At 38.1% G+C, this 20229-nt stretch overlaps 2 protein-coding genes across 7 annotated transcripts in view; one reads left to right on the top strand and one right to left on the bottom strand.

Moving 5' to 3' along the window:
• LOC115224203 (coatomer subunit beta') overlaps nucleotides 1-7773 on the top strand; it is a 33319-nt gene extending 25546 nt beyond the window's left edge. The window contains exons 18-21 of one of the 2 annotated variants that reach the window (XR_003882857.2): nucleotides 31-211; nucleotides 478-1070; nucleotides 5580-5741; nucleotides 6690-7773. Coding sequence is in view for 1 of the 2 variants with exons in the window: in XM_029794970.2 (XP_029650830.1) it covers nucleotides 31-211; nucleotides 478-609; nucleotides 5580-5741; nucleotides 6690-6725 (511 nt within the window). In the remaining variant the exon portion in view is untranslated. The remainder of the gene's footprint in view (nucleotides 1-30; nucleotides 212-477; nucleotides 1071-5579; nucleotides 5742-6689) is intronic. The other variant, XM_029794970.2, reaches the window with a different exon arrangement.
• Nucleotides 7774-9053: 1280 nt separating this feature from the next.
• Nucleotides 9054-20229, bottom strand: part of LOC115224501 (uncharacterized protein KIAA1841 homolog) — a 35322-nt gene continuing 24146 nt past the window's right edge. For all 5 annotated transcript variants that reach the window (XM_036513228.1, XM_036513229.1, XM_036513230.1 and 2 more), the window contains exons 13-21: nucleotides 20162-20229; nucleotides 18599-18753; nucleotides 17780-17891; nucleotides 16836-17007; nucleotides 15464-15536; nucleotides 13843-13913; nucleotides 11323-11405; nucleotides 10309-10397; nucleotides 9054-9378 (exon numbers count right to left, since the gene is read on the bottom strand). The exon at nucleotides 20162-20229 is cut by the window's right edge and continues 275 nt beyond it. In XM_036513228.1, coding sequence (XP_036369121.1) covers nucleotides 9348-9378; nucleotides 10309-10397; nucleotides 11323-11405; nucleotides 13843-13913; nucleotides 15464-15536; nucleotides 16836-17007; nucleotides 17780-17891; nucleotides 18599-18753; nucleotides 20162-20229 — 854 coding nt within the window. In that variant the 3' untranslated portion in view covers nucleotides 9054-9347. The remainder of the gene's footprint in view (nucleotides 9379-10308; nucleotides 10398-11322; nucleotides 11406-13842; nucleotides 13914-15463; nucleotides 15537-16835; nucleotides 17008-17779; nucleotides 17892-18598; nucleotides 18754-20161) is intronic.

Raw genomic sequence — 20229 nt, 5'->3', positions numbered from 1 at the left:
TGTCTCTGTGTTGTTTCTTCCTGCTTATAGAGTTGTAAAACTGTGGCGGGAAGCTTTGTCTAAGATCAACAAACGTGCTGCTGATTCTTTGGCAGACCCAACCGATTACGAGAACCTTTTCCCTGGTTTGAAGGACACTTTCAAAACTGAGCAATATCTCCAACCCCAGTATTCTATATCTTTGCCAGCCACAGCCTACGGCAGCCGACCAGTAAGTATATTTATGTTTTGTTTAGTCCCACGACCACCCTGATTAAACAAACTTATTAATAAAGACACTCCAACCTTGACTACTCTGTCGTTTTTGAAGATTGCCCATCAAGGACTACATTAATTTACATTATTTTCATTATTTACATTCGACAGTAACGAAAGGGTTAAAGAAAAGTGTGGGTGACATTTTGTTATGTTTTGAAATGAATTCATCTGAGTTGCTTTCCTTCATCTAATAATTTTTTTCTCTTTCCCTGTCTTTAGTTGAACTCTGAAAGGAACCCTGTGGAAGAAATGTTGAAAGCTGAAGCGGAAGGGAAGTTTGTGTACAAACCAAGCGATGGTGACAAGAGCAGTGATCCGACAGAGGACTCTACGTACAACGAAGCAGAGGTGGTATGTGACACCGGCACGTCCGACGACGACGCCAACCGTCATTTTGGACAGGATGACCACCAACAACCACTACTGCAACCACTACAACCACAACCACCACCACCACAACAACAAGTAGAAAAGGAAGCAGCAGCAGCTGAAACAGTGCCAACTCTTCCTGCTGCTACTCCCACTGCTACTCCTGCCGCTCTTCCTACTCCGGCGTCTCCCTCACCCTCACCCTCCCCGCCACCCTCCACCGCCGCTTTGCCTCCCCCCGTTGCTGTCACTCCGTCCCATGCCGCAATTGTGAAAGATGATGACAAAAAGGAGGAGGAGGAGGAGGAGGAGAAGAAGAAGAAGACTGGGGGTCTGACCTCTCCGACCCACCAGAGCCTGCTGTTGGTGCACCCCATGCTACTGCTCGCAGTCTGTCTCCTACCCCATCCCCACCTCCATCTAAACCTCCTGCTGACCCATTGGTATGTTCATAATGGCCATCATGGTCAAACTACTTGTTTATTTTCCCCAGTGGTGCTTGCTATTTTGCTAACCTCACAGTTTGGTCTTAACAACAGGTTTCACCCCCCCACAGGTAGAATTCTGCTTGAAGCATGCCATATATAAACCCTCATAACTTTTCTATTTTTTGGGAATTTTCAGAAAATTTTTGCAAACTTGTGTTCAACACACAGGAATTCATACAATTATGCGAAATCAAAAAAAAAAAAGTTTGGTGTTTGACTTAAGGGCTATTTAGCTGTTATTTTTAGCACATCCAACTACCACCTTATACTTTTCTCATTTGTTTGTCAGGCTGACAGAGTGATGTTTTTCAGTATCTTTCTCCCCTTAAAAACATTCAACGGTCTGTAGCAGATATTTAAGCAAAAAGTTCGGACTGTCTGTATTTTAAACAGTGATTTCAAAAAAAAAAAAAAATTTTTTTATTTTCCATAAAATTTTTTTTAAAGGTTTATTTTTCGAAGTCATGGGAATTCCTATGTGGAGAATACAAATTAGCAAAAATTTTCTGAAAATTCCAAACAATAAAAATCTTATGAGGGCGTTATGTGGTGTGCAGAATTCCATCCACCCCTACCCCACCCCCACTTCTCACACTCTCTCTGTTTCATGATGGAAATGTCCAACATGACCATATGTTCTGAGTGGACTATTGATCAATTTCCTCATCTCCCTTCTCCCCATTGTTTATAGTTTAGTCAGAGAAAGGACATGCCGATCCCACTGTTTTGTGTAGGGCCCCTACTATTGATGATGAGGAAAGGGAAACAGAACCCATTAAGTCAGGAGTTATTCTCAGGCTGAAGACTGGATCCAAATAATTGCAGTATGGTGGCCACCACTTATGACCCCACCACCAGGGCTATCTTAACAGTATTATAAGCCCCGAGGCAAATCATTGCACTTGACTCTATTGTATTTATTCATTGACAGCCAGCCACAGCATACATAGATCATAATTGGGTCCATAAACCCATGAGGTCCCTGGGCGACTGCCCAGTGTACCCATGCTTAAAGATGGTACTGACTCCCACAATGACCAGGTGTTAATATTAAACTGGGCAACAGTTCAAGTCTACCACATTATTGTTGCTGTCCAACCAGTTATGCTCCCAGAACCTTGGTCATCTAATCTTATTATATGATAGCCTTAGACATCAATTTGGACAGAACATTATTTTTGATTAAATCTCAAGCAGTGGTCATTATGAGTTAATCTCTGGCCAGTACTGTTTCAATGGGCCTAGGTTTATAGCTGTGGTCATTCATGAACTAATCTTTGATTAATTCTACTTCAGTAGGTCTAGATCCCTTGCTGTGGTCATTCTGAACTAGTCACTGCTCAGTCTTGCTTCAGCAGACATCTATCCGGATTCACTCACTGAAACAGAAACTCAAGGGTATCCCTGTTTAGTTGCTCAAACTGCTAGAAACAATAGCCACATTTTTCTATTGTCTTTAAAAACAAATGTGAAGGTTACATTAGATAGTGTACTCCTAGATGCACTGTTTATGGGATATTCACTGCTGGGGCCATGTGAAAGGTACCTGTGCCAGTAACACATACAAAACACTCAGCATGCTGTGGAGTGGTTGGCATTAGGAAGGGCATCCAGTCATAGAAACCAAGCCAAAACAGACCAGAGCCTGGTGCAGCTCTCCAGCTGACCATCTCCAGTGGAACCATCTTAACCCTACGAGCATGTAAACAGATTGCGAAGCGATGATGATGATGGTGGTGATGTATATTGACCTAGGGTTAAACAGCTAAGCATCAATGATGTTGATGATTACATGGTCTGGTAGCACTCTCACTAAACTCTACATGTTTATCTTATTCCCTTTGCCACATGTCGAAGTAGGATATTTACTCAACTATACCCAACACAACCCTCTCACATGACCATCCCAGTGTGTGTGTGTGTGTTTGTGCGTGCATGTGGAGTCATTAAGTGGCACCGTTTTCTATTCCTACCTCTCCTCACCACCATCTCCTTCCTCTATGCGAACACAATAAGCATCCCTGCCGTCTTAACCCCCACCTCATACACGTGTGAAGCCACTACTAAACAGCAGCCGTACCCTAACTTCATTGCACTAACCCTTCTATCACTGCCTGCTTTATCCTCTTCATCTTCTTGTTACACCATCTGCATTTAAAAACCATAGCAACGGCTTTCAGTTCAATGTCCAGAAATGGTGGTTGGTGACGGTCACTGTTGCTTTCTCTCTTTCTTTCTTTTCTTACTTAATGCATACGCATACATGTATGTGTATCTGTGTGTGTGTACATATGTGTGCATGTGCAGGCACACACACACACACACATATACATATAGATAGATAGAAACATAGATAGTCATTTGTGCATATGTGTGTGTGCATGTGTAGATATATATATAGTTAATCCAAACATGAGAGCACAAAAAAACACAACAACGCGAGGACGTGGAACAAATATAGTATTATTGGACACTCAGGAAAGGAGGAGGGTCTAACGTTTCGAGCGGAGCTCTTCGTCGGAAACATAGGAGAAGGGAAGACAGAGGGAAAAAAATTGCCAACGGTATATATATATATATATGCGTAAACAGCCCACTTATGTGTACCTTTTCCTTCTTTGGGCACTAAACTCTGCTTGCGAAGACCTGTTGAGGCAAGTGAACTCAAAATCAAATTCAATGACTGGCATCCGTGCTAGCGAGGTACAATGAGTACCATACGAGTGTGATCGTTGACAGAGCGGCTAACCGGTTTCCATGCCAGTGGCACATAAAAGGCACCATTTGAGTGTGATCGTTACCAGCGTCACCTTACTGGCACATGTAAAAACATTCGAGCATGGTCACTGCCAATACCGCCTGACTGGTCCCTGTGCCGGTGGCATGTAAAAGCACCCACTACACTCTCGGAGTGGTTGACATTAGGAAGGGAATCCAGTAGTAGAAACTCTGCCAGATCAGACTGGAGCCTGGTGCAGCCTCCTGGCTTCCCAGACCCCGGTCGAACCATCCAACCCATGCTAGCATGGAAAACGGACGTTAAACAATGATGATATATCTATAGAACTAGTTTTTAAACATTGAGAGCCTCTGTGGGTCCACCAAAAGTAAAACAGTGATCAAAGGGGTCCACAGGTAAAAAAAAAATGGTTGAGAACCACTGGTATAAGGGATATTTAACACCCCACCTCCCCATCCTCTTGAAATGCTACTGTTCATTTGTCTTAACTTTTTGCACAGATTTCTTATTTGAAGCCTTCACTTCTGACTAATATTTTATGGACACTGAAGGTGTCTGTGTTTTTGTGTGGATTTTGAGCATCAAGTTAATGATTTTGTTACCGTTAACATAATGCATGGAGTTTTAAATAGCTTAATTAGAAGTAGTTATGTAGTGAGATCTTTTGACTTTTACTCGTTTCAGTCATTAGACTGTGGTCATGCTGGGGCATTTCCTTGAAGAAGTTTTAGTTGAATGCATCGTTCCCAGTACATTTTTTTTTCTCTTGTAAAGCCTGATACTAATTTTATCAGTTCATTTTGCCGAACTGCTAAGTTACAAGGATGTTAACACCAGTTGTCAAGCAGTTCTGGAGGAAATAGACGGACACACACACACACACACACATATATTGGGCTTCTTTCATTTTCCTACCATCAAATCCACTCACAAGCCTTTGGTCGGCTTGAGGCTGTACTAGAAGACACTTGCTCAAGGTGCTATGCAGTGGGACTGAACCTGGAACCATGTGATTGGGAAGCAAGCTTCTTACTACACCAGCCATGCCTGCACCTATATAGATAGATAAACACCTATGTTGTGAGTTAGTGCTAACATTTAATGCAAAATGCATTAAAAATTTGTAGAATCCCCAGCAATTCTCATGTTCTGACCCACTTTTGCCTACCTCTCCTATAGCTACAATTAGAATGTATAGACTGGACTGTAGAGAGAGTACAGTACGTCACATTGTAACACTACACCCCTAACATTAAACACTGCATGTTGTCAAGAACGCAAGATCCATTACAGTTCCTACATCTGATTTTAAACATCACATAGGAATGCAAACATATGTTCTCATTGTTGATTGAACAGTTGGGCAATGTGCATATGGTGTTATTGTATCTTGGTCGGTTTTTAGTCAGGAACATCTTCAGGTAGGATCTGGTGTGTGGCAGTGATATATTCAATCCTTCCCTATGACCCACCAGATTGCAGATTGCAACAACCTGCAATACATACTATCTGAGTGTACGGTATAGTCATCAGTTTGGTGACATATCTAATGTAGTAGGTCTATGAGTCGTGTCTTGTTGTTGAGCTAGTGACTTGTGTGCTAGGAGTTTGCATCATACAGAAAGGAGTTAGATTGTGTAAACATAACGTTGGTGAAATGTTCTTTCTATAATGTGTTTTTTTAAATGTCTGTTTTTCTTCATCTCTGTGGCTGATATATATAGGAGCTCCATGATAAAGACAACATCGCCCAACATACTGAAAGTGAAACAGCATCAACAGAAAAATCTGTAGACTCAATATTGTCAAAACAAGCTGTGTCAGACCTGGAGAAAGAATTGGAATTGGATTTAGAGAACTTGAACCTTGATAATGTTGATACTTCAGTAAGTTTTGTGTATCCTTATATCTATCTTTACTCTTTTACTTGTTTCAGTCATTTGACTGCGGCCATGCTGGAGCACCGCCTTTAATCAAGCAACTCGACCCCGGGACTTATTCTTTTGTAAGCCCAGTACTTATTCTATCGGTCTCTTTTGCCGAACCGCTAAGTAACGGGGACATAAACACACCAGCATCAGTTGTCAAGCAATGCTAGGGGGACAAACACACACACGCATACATATATACGACGGGCTTCTTTCAGTTTCCGTCTACCAAATCCACTCACAAGGCTTTGGTCGGCCCGAGGCTATAGTAGAAGACACTTGCCCAAGGTGCCATGCAGTGGGACTGAACCCGGAACCATGTGGTTGGTAAACAAGCTACTTACCACACAGCCACTCCACAGGCACATACATACACACACACACACATCATCATCATCATTGTTCGACCGTGGTCAAGACAATGGAATTTACCATGCTACGCCAGACTTCACGGTCCATCATGGCATTACGGAGGTCCTGTTGCTGGATGCCTGTATCCCTGGAGATTACATCAGGGTAGGAGAGTGTGCGCCCTCTGGTATTGCGAGTAGATGGCTTCCAGAGGAGACGAGTAGAAATTACCTCTTTTTCAGCTCTACAACAATGTCCAGCAAACTGGACTCTCCTACCTTTCACAAGAGATGACACAGGTGGTAGTTTCCCATATATTTGCATTTTGGTTGTATAGCGCTTCCACGAGAGATTTTGAGCTCTCATAAGGAGGCGAGTGTAGGTTCCATCCAACAGCCTCTCAAGCTTCTTCACACACACACACAGACAACTTTATATATTCACTATTACACTCTGCTATAGAATTTAGTGCTTTCGTCTTGTAGATGAAAATCAACACACACACACACGCATACACACAGAATTTTAAGTCTTTATTTTCTTCTCTATTTCCAGGATGTCAATTTAGATGATGATTTGTTAGAAGACTAGAGACAAGATGACAGACCCATAGCTCTGAACTCCGATGATCAACAAGCACACATTTCTGGACTAGTTTACTGCCACTACTCACTCCACATCACAAACCACAAACGTCTGCCTCAACATGCAAACTCTGAACTCCAGTTCACCACCACCACCACCTCCACCAGCTACATACACACACTGTACCCCATATCCTTATATTCTCTACTAGCACTATCCCCCCCTCCCCTTCCCACTCTCTTCTCCTCATACTTCTGCTGTGTCACTCACTCTACAGTTGTATATCATTCCAGAAGTCTTGACTGACAGAAGATGGTTTCTTGTCCAAATTTGAATGTGGATCACAGTTTCTGACTTTTAAAGGACTGCAGTGGCTGCATAGGTTACAGTAGTGGTGGTGGTGGTAGTGGTGATGATTTGTTTTGTTTTGTTTGTTTTGTTTTTTTTTGTTTTTGTTTTTGTAGTATAACTAATTTGGTCTGTTTAGCTGGAGCAAAACCGCTACAGCTCTGATGGCTTCACATCTGATAACAGTGAAGAAACTTGTCATTATGCATATATACACATATATAGATAGATAGATATACGCATACACACATACATATGGAGAGGATGTGTATATACATTAACAGGTATGTATATATGGGTGTGGTTCTTTAAACCATCACAACTACGGCCACACTGGAGCATCATTTTCATATGCATACATGTGTGTATGTGTGAGTGTATGTATGTGTGTGTGTATATATATATATATTTGTATGCATGTGTGTGTGTATGTGTATGTATATTTATATATGTATGTGTGTATATACATATGAATGTATGCCTGCACACACACTTCATTTAGCAAGATTGGGGGAAATGCTAATTATCAAATTATTTTGACTAATTTGAGGAAGTCGTTTGAATAAAAAACCTATCATTATTATTATTACTGGGAGTAGTGGTGGTGGATGTGATCTTTTATCATTATTATTATTAATATTAATATTATTATTATTATTATTATTACCACTACATTGAAAATCCTATTAAAGTTTCACAAATGAAATATCTGGTTTTTATTGTTGTTGTTTGCTGTTGTTGTTCAGTAGTCTTATTGTTTTTAAAGCCTTCTACTTATTATGTTGGTCTCTTTTACCAAACCACTAAGTTCTGGAGACTTAAAAACCCCAACACCAGTTGTCAAGTGGTTGTGGGAGATAAACATAGACACAGCCACACCCTGTGTGTTATTCTCGGAGTTTTTAAGAGGGTAATAGTGTCTTTTCACATCTATTTTTCCAGTGAGTGGAGAGGCTTATAGACAATCCTTTGTTATAATTATATAGATAATTATTAAAATAATAATTATATATATATATATTTATTATTTATGCTCCCTTTTCAAGCCTAGCCAGGCTCATGGGCTCGGTTTCTGTGGCATATGTTTTTTCCTCCAGCTGGACGGGACACCAGTCCATCGCAGCATTACTCAAGAAACAGGAAGAGAGAGTGAGAGAAAGTTGGGGTGAAAGAGTACAACGGGGGTCGCCACCACCCCCTGCCGGAGCCACGTGGAGCTTTAGGTGTTTTTGCTCAATAAACACACATAACGCCCGGTCTGGGAATCGAAACCGTGATCCTCCGACCGTGAGTCCGCTGCCCTATCCACTTGGCCATATATAATAATATATATATATATTATATTTCAATTTCCGTCTACCAAGTCCTCTCACAAAGTTTTGATCAGCCCAAGGCTATAGTAGAAGACACCTCAAGGTGGTACACAGTGGAATTGAATCTGGAGCTATGTGGTTAGAAAGTAAACTTCTTATTACACAGCCGCGCCTGTGCCAATCTCAAAGTGTTTAGTACAATGTTAAAACAATAAAGCTGGTTTAAAATAAAGTGAGAGGACACGAAAGAGAAAGAGAGAGTGTACAGAGGGTTGTGAGACATTAGGAAATACTGTCTTCATAATTTAATGGTATCAGATAAAATAACTAATATGATAGGGTGGGAAAAGTAAAGAGAGTAGGGAGTAACTTATGACAATTTTTATTTGAAAGTTTTTTACATGGGTTTCCAAAAATTGAAAGAATTACAAAGAAAATCTACTTGTAAATTTGCAGTATTTTCAGCATGTAGTTAAGATGAACTTTCATAAATATATTTCTTCTGGTGACAGCATTTCGAGACCAGCTCAGTTCTTATTTTAACAATTTAATAGAAGATGATGTCAAGATAAAGAATGTTTTTCTACTGCATAGGTGATATGAATATCTCCAATGCACCAGCAAGAATGTGGTTTGATGAATTCCACTACTGATCATTCAAATGTGAAATTGCTTTTTTTTTTTTGTCACCAAATGTATTGCAAGAAGGAGGTGTTTTCTTCCACCAATGTGCCTAAAAGAATATATGAGTTGACAATTTGTTAAACCCTGCCAACATTGATGTTGTACACAAACTCTTTGCTACAGCATTTACCGCAGAGAAGGCACAAGTAAATGTGAGCCCAATTTGCCTGTAAGACTAGAAATCTAGAATCAGCCCAGAACAGACAATTGTTAATCCTTAATCCAGCACGTAATTAGTTACTTTAGATGATAAATGAGTTTCTTCTTCATCCCTGTTCCAGATTCACTTGATGGGTCCAAAACGAAATTTGGCTCTACAAAAGAAGAAAGATGGAGAGGCTGCTTAAGACTGGGAAGGAATGAAAGTGATTTAACAAGGCAGGATTAATTGGAGACAATTAATTACTTCAAATTCACCTTACTCTAATTATATATTCTAAATGACTTGAGATACTTGTCCTGCCTTGGTTTTTGTTGTCCTTTTCCCTCTAATATATATACACACTATATAATTAAGGATAATTATATGTATATAATTATCCTTAATTATATAGTGTGTGTGTATATATATATATATATATATGCACACACACACATACATACATACCCTGCAAGGGTCCTGTGCTGGTACCATGTAAAAAGCACTTGTGCCGGTGCCATGTACAAGTGTCCATGCAGTGCCACGTAAAAGCATCCACACACTCTGTAAAGTGGTTGACATCAGGAAGGGCATCCAACCATAGAAACGATGCCAAAACAGACCAGAGCCTGGTGCAGCTCTCCTACTTGCCATCTCTGGTCAACTCATCCAACTCATGCCAGCATGGACAACAGACATTAAACGACAACAAACACACATTTGATTTGCAGCTGTGATGCTGAAGATGGTGATGAGGATGACCTGTCTCCTTTTTCAGTCTGCCTTAAGTTCATGGCACTAGAGCATATCTGGATTTTCAAGTCTTTCACACAGCAAGTGCAATTGGGATGCCAGTCCATCCCACAGTTAACCATCTGGTTTCACTGATATACTCAAATTAAACTGAATGTACCAGATCAATGCAAAAACTAAGTGTCTTGCTCAAAAATGCAGAGCCATGCCCAGTCTTAGAATCGAACCCTTGACCTAGCTATTGTGAGCATGACATCCTAACCACTAGGCCATGTGATTTTATAGTTATCTCTCTACCAAGTATGAAATGAAAAGAAATTAAAGATAATCCCATCTAATCAGAACAACTCACCTTGCAAATGGCTGGTTTAAATTCTTCATGTTTGGTAATATGTGATTTCTCCATTGACCTTCAATTCGGCTGAAGCTGCCTGCTGGATACTAAAAGTAGAGAAATAATAATGAGAAACTTAATTTGTTTTTAATTAAAAAGCACCATCCAAACGCAGTTGATGCCAGGCCCGCCTGACTGGCTCCCCTGCCAGTGGTATGTAAAAATCACAAACTGAATGTGGCCAATGCCACTACCCCTTACAGCTTAATTAGAATACATGAAACTCTTGTAATCTCCACAGCTAAGACTTTCAAATGAATAACTGTAGATTTATCTCCGTTATAAATGTTTTAGACATTCTCACTTCTTTGATTGTGGCTCGTATATGTACATGTGTATAGCAACTGTCACAGACTGCAGTGACAGTAGGTGGTGTGAGGTTTTTGATAGCAATTATAATGATATTAGTTTCAAATTTTAGCACAAGATCAGCAAGTTTGGAGGAGGAGTAAGTTGATTACATCCACCCCAGTGCACAAAGGCAAAGGTGATGTTGGTAGAATTTGAGCTCAGAACGTAAAGACAGATGAAATGCTGCTAAGCATCTAGTCCTGTACACTAATGATTTGGCCAGAGACTAATTTTATACTTTTTTGAAATTAATTAATGATTCCCTTGAAAAAGAATCTTTAAAATTCTGGGATGTACCTTGTGTATAACGGCCCCATTATCCAATATGTTGCTCCTGTTTTTTTTTTTTAAAGATGGTAGCGAGTTGTTAGAAGGAAATTTCGCTGCTATTTCTAGCAGATCGAACGACCACATAGAGGTTCTTTCATTGGCTCCTGATAATGAGTGTGATGGTGATCATAATGATAATGAATGGCAAAATAATGATAGTAGTGATGATGATGATAACGATGACATTAGTAATGATGATGACAGACAATGGACAAAATAATGGTGATGACAGACAATGGACGAAATAATGGTGATGACAGACAAGCATAGCAATAAAGATAGGCTTGTAACCTCTTTCTTTGGTTTCTCAACTTTCTCTGTGTCCAATCTCAGTTTTGTCAAATACATTATCATCTCCTTCATCCGCCGTTGATCTGCAAAACAAAAAAAACAACACTCAACAAATATTTCTACAACCATAGATACACACACACACACACATTTATATTGGGAGCAGCACTGCAATTCAGTAACTAAAAACCCAGCAACTACCATTTCAGCAAGTGCCACAACTTAGCAAGTTGCCAATTTTGGCAAGTACCCAACTCACCAAGTTGCCAATTTTGGCAAGTACCCAACTCACCAAGTTGCCAATTTTGGCAAGTACCCAACTCACCAAGTTGCCAATTTTGGCAAGTACCCAACTCAGTAAGTTGCCAATTTTCATGAGTACTCAACTGAGCACGTTCCCAATTTTTGCAAGCACCCAACTCAGCAAGGGCCCTATATTTATACAGGGTGTCCCAAAAAGATTCATATGTAATCTGAATGAATGCATTCCTGAAACGATTGTTGGAACACTTTATTTTCCTTTAACACGTTACCCAAAACTCTTTTTAATGTCTATTACTTTCTCTATATTATATTTTGAATTTTTTTAAAACATGTTTTTTCTATATTCCATTATTAATTTTATCTATATTCTATCATTATTATATTTACGTACCTAAATATCTATATCTCCATGTATATTTTTAGTATTCATATATTTATATATTTATATATTTCTAATATATCAATATATATTTCAGAAAATGCATTTGTGCCAGTAGCATATAAAAAGCATCCAGGTACACTCTGTAAAGTGGTTGGCATTAGGAAGGGCATCCAGCCATAGAAACCCTGCCAAAGCAGACAATTGGAGCCTGGATGGCTGTCCAGTTGGGTCAGCTCCTGTCAATCTGTCCAACCCATACCAGCATGGGAAATGGATGTTAAACAATAATGATGATGATGATAATGATGATATACACATCATCAGCATTATCATTTAATGTCTGTATCCCATGCTAGCATGGGTGGGATGGTATCACAAGAGCTAGCCAGGCCAAAACCTGCACCAGACTTCTGTGATACACACGTCTAAACATACATACATACATACATGCATGCATGCATGCATGCATGCATGCATACATGCATACATACATGCATGCATACATACATACATACATACATATATATGTATGTATATATATGTGTATATATGTATGTATATATATATGTATATATATGTATATATATGTATGTATATATATATGTATATATATGTATGTATAATATATATGTATATATATGTATGTATATATATGTATATGTATGTATATATATTATATATGTATGTATATATGTATATATATGTATGTATATATGTATGTATGTATATATATATATGTAATATATATGTATGTATAATATGTATGTATATATATGTATGTATATATATGTATGTATGTATATATATATATGTATATATATATAGTATGTATATATATATGTATGTATATGTATGTATGTATATATATGTATGTATATATATGTATATATATGTATATATATGTATGTTGTATATATATGTATATATATGTATGTATGTATATGTATAATATATGTATGTATGTATATGTATATATGTATGTATGTATATGTATATATATATATGTATGTATATGTATATATATATATGTATGTATATGTATATATATATATAGTATGTATATGTATATATATATATATATATGTATGTTATATATGTATGTATATATATGTATGTATATATATGTATATATATGTATGTAATATATATATATGTATGTATATATGTATATATATATATATATATGTATATATTGTATGTATATATATATATGTATGTATATATATATATACTAGCAGTATCGCCCGGCGTTGCTCGGGTTTGTAAGGGAAATAACTATATAAGCATTTTTAGAGATGTAAGGTATAATAGCCATCTCAATATGGCTAACCACAAAGGGGGGGGTTACTGTAGCTTTTTACGTTCTGAGATTTAATAATAAATTTTTAGAGAGTTACTTCCCTTATATATGCCAAAAATGCATTAAAAATGGGAAAAATTTATGGTAATTTTTTTTTTAAATCGTAGACTCATCGTAGACACGCGCTAATACCCAGAAGGGCTCGATATGAATCACGACTATAAGATACCCGGTTTTGGTTAAACTGCACCGCAAAATGTGGGAGTAGTTAGGAATCTAAATTGTAGGAGACAGACAGCACACAACCTCTCTTTTATATATAAAGATATGTATGTATATATATATGTATATATATATATATATATATATATATATATATACATATATATATGTATACATATATACCACTTACATTTCATAGGTTCATTTCCTTTTAGCATGCCATTTTACTAAAATAGTTCTTTACTTCAAAAACAAGGCAGTTCTACAATAGTACCAGTGTTCAAGGTTAAAATGTTATTCTGGGAGTTCTAAATAACGTCTTGCTATTTTCATAACTTTCAAAAATAATTACCTTCCTGTCTTTGAGCATCTTGGTTATGTCGTACAGATCGCTGTGTGTTCCACAAAGACTTTTGAGTCGGTCTGCCAAAATATAAAGAATTAAACAAGATTCGTTATTACTGCTAGCACCTAATGATGGTAAGCTGGCAGAATCATTAGCAAGCTGAATAAAATGCTTAGTGGCATTTCATCTGTCTCCATGTTCTGAGTTCAAATTCCACCAAGGTTGACCTTTGGCTTTCATCCTTTTGGGGGGTGGGGGCGATAAAATAAATACCTGTCAAGTACTGTGGTCGATGTAATCAACTTATCTCCTCTCACAAATTTGCTGGCCTTGTGCCAAAATTTGAAACCAATATTACTTCTAGTACTATTAGTATATTTAGTATATTAGTAGACTAACATCAAACAACCAACAGACCATGCCAACCTCATTTCCTTGCAACCTTCACAGATCTTCTGCCTTAACCTTTTCGTTACTGTATTTATTTTGAGATGTTCTGTGTTTCTTTCAATGTTAGGAGCATAAATTGTGTCTAAGGTTTGGTGAAAGATTTTAATTCAAAACTTATGAAAGCAAGACATTTGTACTACAGAGGCAGTATCAGGCAGGTTGCTATCAAAAGGGTTAAATATAACAAAAAATTTAGTAAAATAACTTAGTTACCATTAACCTGGTGTTAGGAGCATAAATTGTGACTAAGGTTTGGTGGAAGATTTAAACTCAAAACTTATAAAAGCAAGACATTTGTACTACAGAGCCAGAGGCGGTTTCAGCCGGGTTGGTAACAAAGGGGTTAAATTACTCAAGTCTCACTAACATCACATCCTTTCACATGCTTCATACAGTCTGCTTTTATTCAGACAGAAAGAAGCTATTTTCAAGAGGGTGGAACATTATGTGGGGTTGTTGAAAAGTTCCATGTTTTAAGGGTATCATGAAAGACCAGGTAGAAGGCCCAACCTTCTGAGTTCTTTGACAGGGCTTAGAAAAACTGAAGGGCTGCTGTAATAAGTGTGTGAATCTGAGAGGGGAATATTTTGAATAAAATCATAATTAACTAGTCCAACCCATGCCAGCATGGAAAGCGAACGTTAAACGACAACAATAATGATGATTAACTGAACCTCCTGTATTTTTTTTTACCCAAAACCAGGAACGTTCCAGTACCCCTTTCTGTGTGTGTGTGAATCTGAGAAGGAAATATATGTTGAATAGATTCATAATTAACAGATCCTCTGTGGAGGCGCGTGACTTAGTGGTTAGTGTGACAGCACCATGATCGTAAGATTGTAGTTTCGATTCCTGGACCGGGCGACACTTCATTTCATGTTGCTCCAGTCTACTCAGATGGCAAAAAGGAGTAACGCTGTGATGGACTGGTGTCCCGTCCATCTAGGGAACACATATGCCATAGAAACCGGGAAACCGGGCCCATGAGCCTGGCTAGGCTTTAAAAAGGGCGCACTTATCATTTATTTAACAGGTCCTCCTATATTTTCTTTTACTCAAAGCCAGGAACTTTTCAGTACCCCCTTGTACTAATAACATTTCTCAGAACTTCTTCCGACCCTTCTTTATTCTTACTCTTATAATTTCTCATCAGTAGAGAAAGCAAACGGTAACTTACTGAAATTCTGGAGCATCAAACAAAAGGTTTTGAGTATGGTTGACCTGGTTCTTCTTCACATGAGTTCTTGGTGCTGGAATAACAGAACACAGAATTATCTTTATAAATAAAAGAGAAATTGTAGTTTGTTGGAGTGAGTAAAGATGTTGGTCCCTTAACTGATTGACTGATTAGCTGTGAGTTCATATCACATAAGCAGCAGCAGTGAACTGGTTTAAAATCTTCCATTTTAAAGGGTTACAGAATTAACACAGGTTATAGGAACGTAAACCTTCTTCCACGAAAAAACAGCTTAAACTGTGCGCTAAATGGAGGTGTAGTCAAATCCTATTTTACGGACTCAAAAAAGTTCTAAAATAAGTCGAAAGGTAAGCTACTATAAATCGGCACGAACTTTCCGGACAACCCAATACATATTCATTACTCTACAAATGCTATAGATGTATCAGCCAGAGCCAGTGAACCCCACCACAGAATCTGTGACTCCTCGCCAAGTGGTGTCATATCACTAGGCACTTTTAAGCACTAGCTCTATTCATATCTTATTTAAATTGCTATTTGAGCATATGTGCGCCAAACCAGGCGTGTGCATATTATTATATCATCATGTAAGTTTGTACGAGCAAGTGTACATGTACCAAACGACATAGGTGATGGTGTTCGGACATTCGTATGCACAGGGGCCAGGGAAACTGGCATCGGCAATGATCAGATGGTGCTTTTTACATGCCACCAGCACAGAAGCCAGTCAAGGCAGCACTGGCATCAGCCACATTCGGATGGTGCTTTTTATGTGCCACCGGCAGAAAACAGCAACAGCTCCCATGACTTTCGGAAACATTTTTTCACGCTCAGAGTTGCTGAAGCATGGAACAAACTGCCTGCGTCAGTTGTTGACTGCCATGACACTGCATCCTTTAAGGCCCTCATGCTTTCCGAAATCTGCCGAAACTCCACCTGATTGTCCCCCTTCCATACTCATACACATATGTGTATGTCATGACTCATGCACTGTTCTTTTCCTGACGTCTGTACATTACCTATGTACTATACATGCGCTTTAGATGAGTTGTAGTGCACCTGAGCACTGTACACAATGTTTTATTATTATTATTATTATTATATATATGTGTGTGTGTGTTTGTGTCTGTTTGTCCCCCACCACCACTTGACAACTGGTATCGGTGTGTTTATGTTCCTGTAACTTAACGGTTTGGCAAAAGAGACCAATAGAATAAATAGCAGGCTTTAAAAAATAAGTCCTGAGGTTGATTCATTTGACTAAAAATTCTTCAAGGCAATGCCCCAGCATGGCCGCAGTTTCATGACTGAAACCAATTAAAAAGATGCACTTACATAACATTTTACTAACCTTTCATCACTTCATTGTCTCCAATCTCATCATCACTTTCATCCTGGCTGTATTGTGGACCCTCCAGATCAGATGACTCCCACCTCTCCATTGCTTGCTGCAGCTGCTGCTGCTGTTGTGATTGCTGTTGTGGTTGCTGCTGCTGTCTTTGTCTGCTGACTGGTCTTGGCTTCTGCTCAGTAACACAAAAAAAGATACGAGTTACCAGGACACACGGTCAGAAGTGTAGGTCACCGCAATGGTGGCAGACATCAATACATAATTATCACCACCAAAGTGGATTCCTAATATGCTAGATATAGACATCAAATCGCCTAACCACGAAGAGTGTGTTTTCAAGAAAAAAATTTCAGCAAAATACCAGAATATGCTAAGACACTGATTTTAATTGATTAATATCAATTTCTACCCTCGTTATTTAATTTTTAAATAATGATGTTCTCTAACCAGTAAATTAGCTGCAGAAATTTCTTAACTGCAGAGTTATTTCCAGCCACAGTGCACCAAAATGAAGACATTTGAAAAATACACCAAATATAAATTGCAGAACTTTATACATGCTCTCTTTCGGGTGAGTGTTCTGTGCCTAGTTCTGGAAATTATGTTTTGTAAATGACAGACTACGCTGATGAGCTTGCAGATGCTTACATGCATAAATATTAACAAGTGAAACCATTGGTATGTAGGTAATCGTTTTTTATTTCGTATATTTTCATTTGTCTTGCTCATTTTTACATTCTGGCGTTTTTCTGAAATTTTTTTCTTGAGAACACACTCTTTGTGGCGAGGCGATTTGACGTCTATATCTAGCATATTAGGAATCCACTTTGGTGGTCATTCCTCTTAATTTTGTATATATATATTGAGAAAAAGGAGGCAGTCAAAATATATATATATATATAGGTTGATTGAGGGATTATCAGACAGACAGATATAAAACATACCCCTGACTTTGTGTCATCTTCTGAGGAATTTGGTTGCTGGAATGTTCCACTAAATGTAGGAAAAGTCTGCTTGAAGTTATTTTCATTTGAAAACACATCCACTTCATTGTTTCTGGTGAAGAGAAAGTGAAATATTGTGTGTATATATTTATGGTGGTGTGTATAACTATGTGTAATTGTGTTTGTGAATATGCATCTAAGTGCACGTGTATTTTATATATATACACACACACACACACACACGTGCGCGTACATTGTATTTGTATATTTGTACATGTATATACATATATCATCATTTTATATCCACTTTCCATGCTGGCATGGGTTGAATGGTTCGATATGATCTGTATCAAGAATATTTAGCAAAGACTTTAAAAAAAAATATTCTGCCTAAGAGTCGAACCCAGATCAGTGAGTTAAAGACATGGCCAGGACTTTGTCAGGGATTGATAACATCAGCAAACAACTGACCAATCAAATCTATTGTAAAAATCATTGTATCAATGCAAATTGGATTTGCAAAGTGACTGATGGTGTTGGTTAAGAACTGCTTTTATTTATGTTTTTAGTTTTGATTTACCTATATATACAATAATAATAAAGGACGTTACCATATACAGTTTCACAAACCAAAGACATTATATAGACCTCCTTGACTGAAGTTAGAGAAGGGGTGCGTATTATACACAAGGTTTAGGTTTTTCAGAGGTACAGCCCCCTAAATATCCCCTGCGTATTATACTCGAGGATTTACGGTATAGGTATATATGTGTGTGTGTGTGTGAGAGAGAGTTTTACTTGTTATTTTATATAACTTACAAATAAAAGTCATTTGTGTTGTTATAAGAAATACTAATGATGTCCCGATGTGCAATCAAATCTTTGAATAAATTACATGTTTCTTCTGAGGTGTCCTTGGTGCTGTCCTCCTTGTTTACCAGGGGTTTCACAATGTGGTCCCTTGCTTGGCAGCCCTGCATTTATAGGTGGAAAAAGAGAAAAGGGTTCACTGATATCATTTTCTTTCACATTAACTGATCCAACGAGTACGTTTCTAATGTAGTCACTTTACTTGCTAGAAATAGCAGCTAAATCTCTCTTAACTGACATCCTAACATCTTATATTTCAAATTTTGGCACAAGGCCTGCAAATTCGTGGGGAGGGAGTAAGTCAATTAAATTGACCCCATTGTTCAAATAGTACCTATTTTATCAACCTCCAATTGATAGAAAGACAGAGTCAGCCCCAACAGAATTTGAACTCAGAACATACAGACCAACAAAATGCCGCCAAACATTTTGCACAGCATGCTAACGATTCAGCCAGCTCCCCATCTGCCTTACCAACTTATTCAAAGACAGGTTTTATTATCTAAGAACTATAAGGTGGCGAGCTGGCAGAGTCGTTAGCATGCCGAACAAAATGCTTAATGGTATTTCATCTCTCGCTATGTTCTGAGTTCAAATTCCACTGTGGCTGACTTTGCCTTTCATGGTCAATTAAATAACTACCAGTTATGCACTGGGGTCGATGTAATCGACTTAATCCCTTCCCCCAAATTTGAGGCCTAGTGCTTCCAGTAGAAAGGATAATTATTAGTAGTAGTAGTAGTCGTAGTAGTAGTAGTAGTAGTAGTAGTAGTAGTCGTAGTCGTAGTAGTAGTAGTATTAAGGCGGCATGCTGGCAGAATCATTAGTATGTCAGGCAAAATGCTTCATTTGGCTTTATATTCTGAGTTCAAATTCTGCCGAGGTTGACTTTGCCTTTCACCCTTTCGGGGTCGATAAATTAAGTACTCGAGAAACACTGGGGTCAATGTAATCAACTAATCCCCTCCCCGCAAATTTCAGGCCTTGTGCCTTTAGTAGAAAGGATTATTTTTATTATTATTATCATTATTATTATTATATTATTATTATTATTATTATTATTATTATTATTGAATGAGAGATTTTAATTCAAAACTTATGAAAACTAGACATTTGTACTACAGAGCCAGAGCCAGTTTCAGCCGGGTTGGTAATGAAAGGGTTAAGGGAGCTGAATGAAACACCCATGTTCCCAAAGGTGAATAATCCAAACCCAAAAGAATTCCTCTCAACACATGGCTATGATGCTTTCCCTCTACTCCTGCTCATCATAAGAGATGCACATATTGTCAGCCACTAAAGGAGATGCTCAAGTGGTAAGGAAAAACTACTGACAAGCAACTCTGTGCCATTGAGCTAAATATTTACTGTCACCAATCTTTTACACCAAGACAAAACATGTGTATGCTAACACTTCCAATTAGTTAAGATCAGAAACCGTCATCATTGTCGTCATCGTCGTTGTCATCGTCAATTCTTTTGTTATCTATGATATCAAATACCTGTACAAACCAGATTTAAGTTTGCAGGGTCAAATCGGCACACAGTTTGGTTGCAGCAAGGGTAATGTCCAATTGGTG

The sequence above is a fragment of the Octopus sinensis genome, linkage group LG25 (genome assembly GCF_006345805.1).
Source record: "Octopus sinensis linkage group LG25, ASM634580v1, whole genome shotgun sequence".
In the NCBI taxonomy this organism is placed as follows: Eukaryota; Metazoa; Mollusca; class Cephalopoda; order Octopoda; family Octopodidae; genus Octopus; species Octopus sinensis.
Note: the sequence above shows the minus strand (reverse complement) of the source record. Positions and strands in the feature narration are given on the sequence as shown.